The sequence below is a fragment of the Marmota marmota genome, unplaced genomic scaffold (assembly GCF_001458135.2).
Source record: "Marmota marmota marmota unplaced genomic scaffold, marMar, whole genome shotgun sequence".
Classification (NCBI taxonomy): Eukaryota; Metazoa; Chordata; class Mammalia; order Rodentia; family Sciuridae; genus Marmota; species Marmota marmota.
Genome location: NW_026000249.1, coordinates 7,899,172 through 7,912,014, shown reverse-complemented (window position 1 = coordinate 7,912,014; position 12,843 = coordinate 7,899,172). Strand labels below are relative to the sequence as shown.

The 12,843-nt window shown below is 34.7% G+C and overlaps 1 protein-coding gene across 2 annotated transcripts in view; it reads left to right on the top strand.

Moving 5' to 3' along the window:
• Scml2 (Scm polycomb group protein like 2) overlaps positions 1 to 12,843 on the top strand; it is a 65,969-nt gene that overhangs the window by 30,793 nt on the left and 22,333 nt on the right. The window contains exons 8-9 of one of the 2 annotated variants that reach the window (XM_048796349.1): positions 8,460 to 8,522; positions 8,877 to 9,088. In XM_048796349.1, the coding sequence (XP_048652306.1) occupies positions 8,460 to 8,522; positions 8,877 to 9,088 (275 nt within the window). The remainder of the gene's footprint in view (positions 1 to 8,459; positions 8,523 to 8,876; positions 9,089 to 12,843) is intronic. The other variant, XM_015488063.2, reaches the window with a different exon arrangement.

Below are 12,843 nucleotides of genomic sequence, written 5' to 3'. Positions count from 1 at the left end.
TATATATATTAATTAAATAGATGGACACAATACCTTTATTTTATTTAGTTAGTTTTATGTGGTGCTGGGGATTGATCCCAGGGCCTCACTCATGCTAAGCAAGTGCTTTTCCACTGAGCCACAATCCCAGCCCTCCTTTTTTTGTTGTTGTTACTAGGGATTGAACCCAGAAGCCCTTTACCACTTTACCACTGAGCTGCATTCCCGGACCTTTATATTTTATTTTTCAGTTTGAGACAGGGTCTTGTTAAGTTGCTGAGGCTGGCCTTGAACTTTACAGTCTTACCTCAGTCTCCAAAATAGCTTGAATTACAGATGTGTACCACCCTGCCCCCCATTGAATCCAGGCCTCATGCATGCTAGGCAAGTGCTCTACCACTAAGCTACATGTCCAGATGTAAATTTTTTCTTCAACTATGTAAAAACTTTTTATTATCACAAATAGTGAATTGTTGTACTTATCATTTGTAGAAAAATGCACTGGAAAAATATACTTGGATAGAAAATTCAACAAGTGGTATACCTTTTTTTCCTGGTTTATTTAGGATTTCCTCTCTTGGCTCTCAATATGACCTTACAAACTTTCAAAGCCCATAGCTTCTGGTTAATGCTATCATGGCTCCTCAGGTTTGCTCAGCTGACCTATACAGGGTGTCTGAGACAGTGGAAAGAAACGTGTGTGCTAATGTGGCTTTGGCAACTTGGAGAAGGAGGCTGAGTCATATATATATACAAAACAAGACCCATTGCAGATTTTCTAATTGGACATTTGCTCTTGCTGTTTTTAACTTGTTCTTCCACCCTCTGTGTCTTTTTTTTTTTTTAACCTTAGTTCACTCTAAGTAATGATAGATATTTAGAAATAGCTTGTAAGGTAATGTTTTATATTTTTCTCATATTGCCCTTCTCATGTGTCTTGCATATAGTAACAGAAATTTATAGCCAGTCCTTCTAAATATTTAATACATGAAGAGGCAAGACAGGGTGATTTCAGCAATTTGCAATCAGAACTAGAACTACCCTTATTTTGAAAGCTATATAAAGAGTTCACATTTTTTTTCTTTTTCCTAAAAAAATTAACCAGAGATTATTATTTTTTTGGAGAAAATTAACCAGATATTATTATTCTATTTCCATATTTATTTATGAACATAATAAATGTAGATTGCTAGTCTTTTTAAAAATTTGGGAGCAGATTATTTTTCAAAAATTATTCCTAGTTAATTTTTCTCAGATTATGAGAAAAAATAATTTGTTACATTGTAAACTGTTTTATTTTCCTTTAATGGTGCCGAAATACTTTATTGAAAACTACATTCAAACTTTAAGTTTGAATTTACATAATCTCTAAATATTATTTTAAGTTTAGCTTCAGATTTATATATTGTAAACTAACAATCCATATTGGTGTAAAGTGTCACCTTGTAGCCCAATTCTTTAAGCAATTGTGGTTTTTATAGACTGGGAAGGAGAGCAGGTAGCAAACTTCCAGATGCTTTGAGTATAAAGTTGCAGGTTCCCAAGAGTATAGAGGAATTCCTCTGGTCCAAGGAACTGTGGAGGAGGGGAAAATCTAGAATCGGGAAGATGTAGCCAAACATTGCTGCCCAGTAACACCGTAGGCATTCAGGTGACTATCTAACTCTTTTCTTGATAAATATCCTTCAGTTTACTGGGTCCCCTACCCCCCTGTCTCTCATGGTGTTAGCTTTAATTTAGAAATGAAATTCAGTGGTAACATGACTTTCTGATAAAGAATATTTGACAGACCTGGCAAATTAGATTTTCTTTATTGCTAATTCAGACATAAATTTTATGAACAGAAACCTTTCTTCTTAAACATAATGAATTATCTTGGTACTGTTAACTGCTTCTTTGAGTGCTGGTTTATGTTTGCATGTGGTTTAGTTTTTTTTTTAATAATTAAAATTTTAAGGAGGGGCTAAGATTATAGCTCAGTGGTAAAGCGCTTGTCTAGTATGTGTGAGGCACTGGGTTTGATACTTGGCACCACATAAAAATTAATTAATTATTAAGGTCTATCCACAACTAAAGATATATTTAAAAATTTTAAGAAGTAGGTTTAAAATCTGAACTTTCAATCTTTTAAAAAATGTTACTGTTGGGTTGAGGTTGTGGCTCAAAGGTAGAGTGCTCACCTGGCATGCATGAGGCACTGGGTTCGATCCTCAGCACCACATAAAAAAATAAAGGTATTGTGTCCATTTCCAACTAAGAAATAAAAATTTAAGAAAAAAATGTTACTGTTCATTTTATATAGTAGTCTTATTTGAAAAAATTCTTGCAATAAACATTTTCCTTCTAAAAAGTTTCAAAATTTGTCTTTTGGGAAGCACATACAGAATCACTTTTCATTTTGTGTTGTACTGGGGCAGAAGTGGAAGAGGTACATATAACCAAAGCTGTAAAAAGTTTAAAGTGTTTCAGTCTCACTTGAAGGCTTCTAAGTAAATGCTCAAATATTCATTTAGATTTTTGCTCTTAATGTAGTTTATAATAAAATATGAATATTCTTAGTAAATTCAGTACACTTGTTTAGTATAAATGAAATGGTTAGAAATGCTATCAACCCAAATGTTTCATGCAAAAGCCATGAAATTTAAAACAGCAGATATTTTCTTTTTCATATGAACAGCTTGGAGCAAATGTTTTGCTTGTGCAAATGAGATGGCTATTATGATGCAAAGAGGTACCTTGAAAAAAACAAATGTCCTTTTTCTATCTTAAGTATTCCAGTTCAGTGCTGCAATAATTGCAAACAGAGCCTGGAGATTTTTCTTTCTTGGTTTTGCTCTATAGTATATTTTAACAAGTTCTCTTGAGACTATTAAAATGTCTTGGTTTTTAGGACATGTAGTCCAGCGGGAATAACTTTGTCTGTAGACGCAATGGGTTGGCAGTTAGATTTTGCTTGTCTTCTCACTTCTTTCCAGATTCTCTGACCCAGGGTAACCTTTGATCCTTCTCTGAAGGCAGGAGTGAAGGAAGTTTGAGCAGGTGACTGATGATCACTGTCTAGAGCTCACAGACAATATTCGAATTACTTTAGCAGTCCCCTTAGTCTCCTCCTCTCACTCCTCCCCCCTTAAACCAACAAATGCAAATAGCTTCATCCCCATTTGCTAGAAATTCAGGCTTGCTCAGGCAACATGGGCTTTGTTGTTGACTGGCTTTCTCCAGAAATGCAGTTTTATTCCTGGTAAGGAGCAAGGCTATCATCTGGAACCTAAATCACCTTAATGGTAAATACAGCAACAACTTGTATCTCTGGGATATTTATAAAGGTAGGAATTACCACAAAAGTTTCTTTATATTGTAGTTGAAGTGTAGTTAAAGAAATTCATTGTCTGCTTTGTGTTAGCTTTTGTATACTAAATATCCCAGTAATTTGCTATCTCAGATAATTCTCTATTTTGTTCTAAATATTACTTGTTAAAATTGTTGGTATTTTATTTGAATAGTCACTTTTAAAAAAATTTGTTTTATGTTATTAGGGAAAAGTCAGTTTTTGGTTATTTGTACCATAAAGATGTTTTTCTTACTTTTTTTTTTTAAAGGACGAATCTATTGTAAGTCATTTGATCGTTTAAACCATCAGTTTGTAATGAGATTGTTCTCAAAAATTTTTTTCTAATAGTTTTTAGGAATACGAAAAGTAAATTTTTTTTTTCTCACTGGCATTAGATGAGACTTATTAAAAGTATTTTTATGATATAGAATGTGTATATTATTTTACTAATATAGCAGTACATTTAATGTGTTTTGTAGTGGTGACTGCTATGCCTTTTAGTACTATCATCATGAAAGTCATTCTATAGAAATCATTCAGAAAGAAAAAAGATAACTGTGGTTTTAAAAAATAAAGTGGCTTTTAAAAGCTGATATATAGTTAGATGAATTATGGATTGACCTAAAACAACTGGAATTGTTTTAGGTCAATTGTGAACTTTGTTCTGAAAATATTGAAGGTTATAGAGATTGTAATTTTGAATAATATCATGCATATGAGAGTAACAATTGTGAAATAAATAGTCTTAAGGGGGAAACATCCTCCTGACCAGGAGGCTGAGGGGAATAGTTTACAGAGCTTCTATGGTCAGCAGGTAGAAAACAAATGTTTTTAAAACAAGATTCTTAAACCCTTCTAAATTCTAATTGTTATTTCTAGTCTTGCATTTTATGAAGTCCTTTTTAGGCTGAATATGTATGAGAGATAATTATAAAACCAGGTAGGAAAACCATTTAAATTTTACTAAACTTAGATTTTCTTATTTTAATTTATTGTGTATGCCAAGAAAAAAGGGCATTGTATGCAGTAACCTAAATTTTAGCTAGACTTTTGTATTTTTTTATTAGGGAGCTAATTTTGTACTTTTCCATTGTATTTGGAAAATTTTCCCCAATAACATGTTTTTTCAAGTTTTCAGTAACTTTAAGAAAAAATATTCTGTGCATTTTAAGGTATTTTTTAGAAAAGATATATGAAGTCTTTCTTCTTCCTTCTTAAGTCTGTTTCTTAGATACCGAAGCCCAGTTTTGAAACACGGGAATGAATAAAGCTATAGATCCTTTAAATATATTTGGTTTTGGTTTAGTTGTCCAGCCATAATTTTTAAAGCTGCTGGAAAAGACCTAACAGCACTTCCCAAGTGTGAATGCTCTGTCACACTTCCCCAAAGCAAGCTATTTCAAACAAAATCTTCATTTTTCTGAAAGAATCATTTCTTTTTGTGTAGGAGTTAACCTTTTGTTATGTATTTAAGGCATTTTAAAAACTGTAAAACTGATTCTTGTTGAGAGAGAAATCTACATGGGTCATCAAGAAGGCTAAGGAGTTAAAATAATGGAGAAACTAAGGCAGCAGGACTGGTCTTGTTTATGGTTTTGTACTCTGATGGTATATTTTGTAGATGAATGGGAAACTGATAAGCCTTCAGATCAGAATTGGGAAATTGGTGCAAGGTCCAGCAAGGGTTAAAATATAAAAAGACAGGTCCAGTTTTCACCATCATCACTACCACCACCACCACCCTCAAAAGAAAAACAAAAACAAAAATAAAACTGGTACAGTTGCCTCTAAAACTTGGAGACCTTGTTTTCCTTCCTTTGTAAGTTATTTTTCCTGAGGCAATCAGTTTGTAAAAAAAAATAAAATAAACCTTTGAAAATGAGAGGGATGGAAGACTAAAGGGGCTTTTATGCTTATTTTGGGCATAGTAGGAAAGTGGGAGATTCTTTAAGTGATAATATATAAAGAAGAGTGGTAAGTAGAGACCTTGGGGAGGCAGGATTGACATGGGGCATGAAGGGCGGGGCATTGTCTGACAAGGACAGAAGATACCCTGCGGATACCCTGCTCCTATGAATGTAGGTAGACACCAGGTGTTTCTGACAGTCTATTTGGACAATAGGAATGCGCCTCCCCATCCCTATTATGTTCTGCTGAGTTAACTTCTCTGAATGATTTCTGCCTTTGGTACTTAAGATGATCTACTCTTTAGTTCATTATTATGTTTGTTTTTTTGTGAGAGGATTCTAATGGTCACTGCTGGCATGCAAGTGAACCCATTTGAGTATTTCTTTAGTTATACATGACAGTAGAGTCGATTTTGATAAAATTTATGCATGCATGGAATTACCTTACTCTGATTAGGGACCCAGTCTTGCAAATACACATGATGGTGGGGTTAACTGTAGTGTATTCATATATGTACATAGGAAGGTTATGTCAGATTCTTTCTACTGTCTTACCTATTCCTGTTGCCTCCCTTCCCTTCATTCCCCTTTGTCTAATCCAATGAACTTTTATTCCCGCCCCCTCCCTTGTTGTGGTTTAGCTTCCACATATCAAAGGAAATATTTGTCCTTTGGTATTTTGTGATTGGCTTATTTTACTTAGCATGATAGTCTCCAGATCCATCCATTTACTGGCAAAGGTCATAGTTATTCTTCTTTATGGCGAACATTCCATTGTGTATATATAACAAAATTTCTTTATGCATTCACCTGTTGATGGGCATCTAGGTTAGCTCCATAGCTTAGTTCTTATGAATTTTTGCTGCTATAAATATTAGTGTGGCTGCATCACTGTAGTATACGAATTTTAAGTCCTTTGGGTATAAACCAATGAGTGAGATAACTGGGTCAAATGGTGGTTCTATTCCATGTTTTCTGATGAATCTCCATACTGCTTTCCATATGGTTGTACCAATTTGCAGTCCCATCAGCAATGTATGACTGACTGTACCCTTTTCTCCATATCCTCACCAACATTTATTGTTACTTGTATTCTTGATAATTGCCATTCTGGTTGGAGTGAGTTGAAATCTCAGTGTAGTTTTAATTTGCATTTCTTTTAATTGCTAGAGATGTTTAATATTTTTTTTCATGTATTTGTTGACAGTTCATATTTCTTCTTTTGAGAAGTGTATTTAGTTCCTTTGCCCATTTATAGATTGGGTTATTATTTTTTGGGGGGTGTTTTTTGAGTTCTTTATATATCCTGGAGATTGATGATTTATCTGAGGTACAGGTGGCAGACATTTTCCCCCATTCTGTAGAGGGTCTCCATGCTCCTGATTGTTTCCTTTGCTATAAAGAAGCGTTTTAGTTTGATACCATCCCATTTATTGATTTTTTAATTTTACTTCTTGCACTTTAGGAATCTTGTTAAGGAAGTTGTTTCCTAAGCCTCCATGTTGGAGTGTTGGGCCTACGTTTCCTTCTAGTAGGTGCTGGGTTTCTGGCCTAATACCTAGGTCTTTGATCCACTTTGAGTTGAATTTTCTGCAGAGTGAGAGATAGCAGTTAAATTTCATTCTACTACATATGGATTCCCAGTTTTGCCAACTTTTGTTGAAGAGGCAATCTTTTCTCCAATGCATATTTTTGAAGCCTTTGTCTAGTATGAGTTAACTGTATTTATGTGGGTTTGACTCTGTGTCTTCTATTCCGTTGGTCTTCTGCATGGATATTTCGAATGTTACTTTTAGTGGATTGATGGCCAGACATACTTAAGTATACTCAAGATTAGTTCCAGGACTTACCAGGGATACCAAAATCCAACCCTTATATAAATTGGGGTTATATTTACATATAATCTATATATAAAATCCTACGTATTTAAAATTATCTATAGATTGCTTATACTAAATACAATGTAAATATGATATAAATAGTTGAGGGAATAATGACAAGATAAAAGTCTGTACATATACAGTACAGGTGCAGTTTTTTCCCCCAAGTAATTTCAATCCATGGTTGGTCAAATCCACAGATTTAAAATGCATAATGGGCATCCAGTAAGGTGGGAATTTACATGCTGGACATAATCAAAGATCAGAGGCGAAACAGGAAGGGATACTAGAGGTGGTGGTGAAGGTGGACACTTGGGTGCAGGTCAAAGAAGGTGTAAAGCAAAGTCACAATAATGCTAATGGATTGGGTGAAAATGAAGGGAGCTTGTGGCTAGATGTCATAATGAGAACATCATGGCCAGTTGGTTTAAAGCAAAAGGACAATAAGGAAGTTTGAAGTAGAGAAAAGGGGACATGGTTGTTCTGGAGAATTCCAGAAATTTTCAAGTGTAACTCTTTCAGGAAGTAGCTGAAATCTTAAATGATAAGGTCAGGACTGATGAAGAATCAGTAATATGATGGGGAAAATCCTGAAGATGATGATAAGGAAATTGTGTAAGAAGAAATAATATGTTAGGTTACTAGAATTTTTTAAAGAGTTAGAAATGTAGAGTGTAAAGTAGATGATGAGTGTAGGGAGAAGCTGATATATTATGTAAACTATTTATAAATGAGAGGTAAAGTGATGGTAGCAGTTAACTGGCCTTGTGTTTGCCCTGACAGACAAGAATAGACTGTCTCTTCTTCTTCATTTGGTAAGAGGTAGAAAGAAGGTAAATAAAAAGACTATAGAAAAGATGAGATATTCTCTATCATAGGTCAGGTTTATATAGACAGTCTTTGAATATGAGAAGAGTAAAGCAGTAGATTGTTTCGGGTTGTAAAATGCAGCCCTCAAAAATAGTTGATTTGTGTGCAGTTGTATGAATATTTCACTTCCTCTATTTTTTCCTGAATTTTTATTTGGCACTAGTACTTTTTACTGTATAAAGTTCATTTTTTTTGCAATAATGAAATTATTAATGGATAAATACTAAAAAAAAACCTCTTTATTTAACTGTGAACATACACAAAAGTAACTTGGCACGTAATCTCTATTCAAAATATTAAAATTTTCTGGGTTAAGCTACCTGGTAACTAGTAGCTACGGATCACATGTGTATGATAGTGGCCTTTCCGTGACAACATTAATGTGAAGTCTGTATTGTACATGAAACTTTGTTATTTGGCATACAAAGAGGAACATAATGTATTCTGGCCTTAAATATATAATTTTTATTTTTCAATTATACCTCACTAAAGCTGAAAAAAAAACCAAGAACAAAGGAGTCACCAAGCCTCTGAAAGATGAAGAAAAAGCCCTAGGTAGTTGCTTTGTTATGTTTTTCTATATTAATGTGCAAGATAATTCTGATACATGGCATAATTGGGTAGTATGCTAAGAAAAAATATGGAAAGTAGCTAAAAGGTAAATTGCTAGAATTTTCTTTCACTGTATTACTTGCTATGCTTATAAAGGCCTCTTTATTTTGCCTGAAGTATTAAGACTATTTCCTGATACAGGAAATCTTAAAGTACCTAAAACTTCCTTTTAAATAATTTTCAATAAATAACCTTTGGGAAGAATTATAAAGATAAACTTCTGTTGAATCATAAGAAGATAATGCCTTAATTATGTCATTTACTTTAATTTTTTTTTTGTTGCTGTGTTTTTCTCAGTTCCTATTGCAAAGAACATAGGAAAAACACAGTCTTCTCCTTCCAAAGCGGCCCAGCAGTCAATGCAGTCTCCACAGAAAACTGCTATAGTACAACCAACGCAGCAGGTCAAGAAATCAGGTCGAACTAAATCACCTGGACATACTTCAGTCTCCAAGAAGGGCAGTTCTCTTAAAAATCCCACACCAAAGAAAAAAGGCTCAGGAAAAAAGGTTAGTTGTATCTCCTGCTAATTTGTATTATAGGTCTCTGTAGTACCTTTTTATTTATAATACACAGTTTGGGAACTTACTAAGAATATGATGAAGCTCCTGAGCAATAAACTGAGGCTACATAAGGCTCTTTAAGGCCTTACATAGCTATTGAGAAATTGGTCTTTCTTATCTTGGGTAAATTTGAAACTTTTTATAATATTTTACTAATCAAATCATTTTGCAAGTAACTGCATGGGTATATTTATGTTTGGGCCAATTAATTAAAACATAGTATACATTAAAATTAATATGAAGTGCATTTTACTGTAGATAAATTCAACCTCAGTAAACTGGTAGGAAGAAAGGGGATGTTTCAGGGTGATAAATTTAGTAATACTGGAGTTAAGTTCTACCTGATTACCCCAAAGAAAACATCTCTAAAACCTGAAAATAATAGAAAAAAGCAACTATGTAAAGACACTGGAGAGTTAATAGAAGCCTATACATTCTGATGGCAGGGGGCGCACTAACGTAGGAGGAGGACTGTTATACAAAATGAGTTTCTTTCTTCTTCTTCTTCTTTTTTTTTTTTTTAGTTTATAGGCTTGATTTAGGTGCACTTTGTACTTTGTGTAACATGTTAGGCAGCGCTGATGGTAGAAAATCCAGTTTATTTGGCCTGGGGAGACCAGAAGACAAAAGCTAGGAAAACTGGTTGCCAAAGAGCATGGACGGATATTGGAATGGAACAAGCTCAAGAGCAGATCCTTAAACTTTACCAGCATCTCTGACAAACCCCTGTTCCAAGCATGTGTGGGTCATACAGAGGCCACCTTAGCTAAAGCAAAAAATTTGCACTGAGGCTAGAGTTAGGCGCAAGACCAGAGTTTAAAATTCAATTCCAACAAAGATAATTACCAGCTAAAGCAAAAAAAAATTAAAAATAAAAATAATAATAATAATAACACTCGTCAGAAAAGAATAAAATCCAGAATCTGCACAAATTAACATTCATAGTGTCTGGTATACAATCCAAAATTAACCAGATTCAAAGACATACTATAGTGAAAACATTCGCAAGAGAAAAGAAAATCAACTGAGACAGACATCAGTATGACCCAAATGTTGGAACTTGGAAACAAGAATTTAAAATTGGGACTAAGGGGCTAGTTGGTGGCACATGCCTATAATCCCAACAGCTCAAGAGGCTGAGGCAGAAGGAGTGCAGGTTTTAAGCCAGTTTCAGCAATGTAGCAGGCTGTAAGCAACCTACTGAGACCTGTCTCAAAATAAAAAAAAAGGGATGGGGATGTTGCTTAGTGGTTAAGCACCCTTGTATTCAATCCTTGGTACTAAAAATAAAACTGGGACCAAGGGGAGGGAATGAGGTGTGTCTGGGGTGTCTGTTCATCAGCTTTTCATTACTGTAACCAAAATACCTGACAAGAAAAACTTAGAGGAGGAAAATTTTATTTGGGGCTCATGGTTCTCTCCAAGGTTAACTAACTCCATTGCTCTGGGCCCAAGATGATGGTAAAAGGGCATGGCAGAGGAAAGCTCCTCAGCTCATGACAGCCAAGAAACAGAACAAATGAGTGAGGAGCCAGGGACAAAATATTATTCCTGAGGGGCATGTCCCAAGTGACCTACTTCCTTCATCCATGTCCCATCTGCCTAGTCACCACCCAGTAATCCATTTAAATTATTAATTCTTCAAAGAGATTATTAATGTGCTGGTGAGATTATTGGTGTCAGAATCTAATGATTTTAACTGAATGTTACTGCATTGCCTAACTTGAGCTTTTTGGGCGGATATCTCTTGTCTAAATTTTAACAAGAGGTACTAGGGAATTAAATTGGCCAAACTGTTATGTGCTTTTGCAAATAATAGTGAATTTCACTATTATTCATAATCATAATGCACCAATAAAATCTTTCAAATACTTTAAAAATGGCAATTTTAAAGCTGTCCTTGATAGATTTTAACATACATACTCTCTCTCTCTCTCTCACACACACACACACACACACACACACACACACACACAATTGCAGTGATTGAAAACATAGGCCACCTCCGCAGAGAAACGGAAAGAACATAAAGGAGCCAAATGAAAGTTTCAGGATCTGAAAATTCAATATCTAAAGTAAAAAGTTCAGAGACAGAAGTAACTAGAATTTATTAGATGTGACAGAAGAAAGAGTAAATGAACTGAAGAATAGAATAGAAATTATTTAATATGAAGAACTGAAACAAAATTTAAAAGATTGAGAAAGAAAACGGAGCCCTGGGGACCTTTTAGGTAACGTCAAAGGTGTAGCCCATATATAGTTGGAGCTCCAGGATGGGGAGGGAGACAGACAGACTGACTGCCCAGAGGAGAAAAAATATTGAAAAAAATCTCAAAATTTCACAGAAATATACAGCCATAAAAATCTCAACCAAGAATAAACAATAAAAATGAAGTCTACACCAAAGCATATAATAACTGTTGAAACCCACAGAGAGCAAGTCTTTTTTGTGTATGTGGTGTTGGGACTCAAACCTCGGGCCTTACACTTGCTAGACAAGTGCTATGCCACTGAGCTTTGTCTCCAACTCCAAATAACAAATTGTAAAGGCAGCAATGTAAAAATGAAAAAATACATGCAAAGAAACAAAAATTTGAACATCTGGCATTCTTCATCAAACACCATGGAAGCCCAGAAATTCTCTGTCAGAAATACTCTTCAAGGATGAAGGTAACCTTTGAATATACACAATTTTTATTTGTCAGTAAAGCAAAAGAGTCTTATAGTTGTACAGTTTTCTTTATATAATTCATACACATTTAGTTCATTCATGTCTATTTCTGCATATTTTTATGATTTTTGTTGCTATTGTGAAAAATATTTTTCTCATTATACTTTCCTATGAAACAAAGGCTATAAAAATATTGGTTTTAAAAAAGGATGAAGACTGGGTGCACGCCTATAATCCCAGTGGCTTGAGAGGCTGATGAGAAGGATACGGAGTTCAAAGCCAGCCTCAGTAAAAGTTTAGGCACTAAGCAACTCAGTGAGACCCTGTGTCTAAATAAAATACAAAAAAACAGGGCTGGGGATGTGGCTCTGTGGGCTACCCCTGAATTCAATCCCTGGTACCCATCCTCATCCTCCCACCCGCCCCCTTCCCCCCCCCCCAAAAAGGATGAAGGGGCTGGGGTTGGGGTTGTTGCTCATTATAGAATACTTCCCTGGTACGTGTGAGGCACTAAGTTCAATCCTCAGCACCACATATGTCTATCTGTAACCAAACATTTTTTTTTTTTTAAAAGCACGAAGGGATTGGGTTATGGTTCAGTGGTGGAGCACTTGCCTAGCACTTGTGAGGCATTAGGTGGTCCTCATCACCATATAAAATTAAATAAATGAATGGTATCATGTCCATGTACAACTAAAAAAATATTAAAAAAGATGAAGGTGAACTAAAGACATTTTCAGACAAAAGAATACTAAGAAAATTCATCACTGGCAAAGTAGCAGTATTAGAAATGCTAAAAGGAAGTTCAGCAGGCTGAAGGAAAATGAGACCAGATAGAAAACCCAGATCCTTAAAAAGGAATGAGTAGCTTTGAAAATGGTAATCTCTGGGTGAATGTGAATATTATTTTTTGTTTTTTACCCCTTCCTAATTTCTTTATAATTATATAATTATGATAGTAATTATAGTCCTTTTCTGTTTATATCACGCATAGGTATATACTACATAAAATAATTGTGATATAAACCCC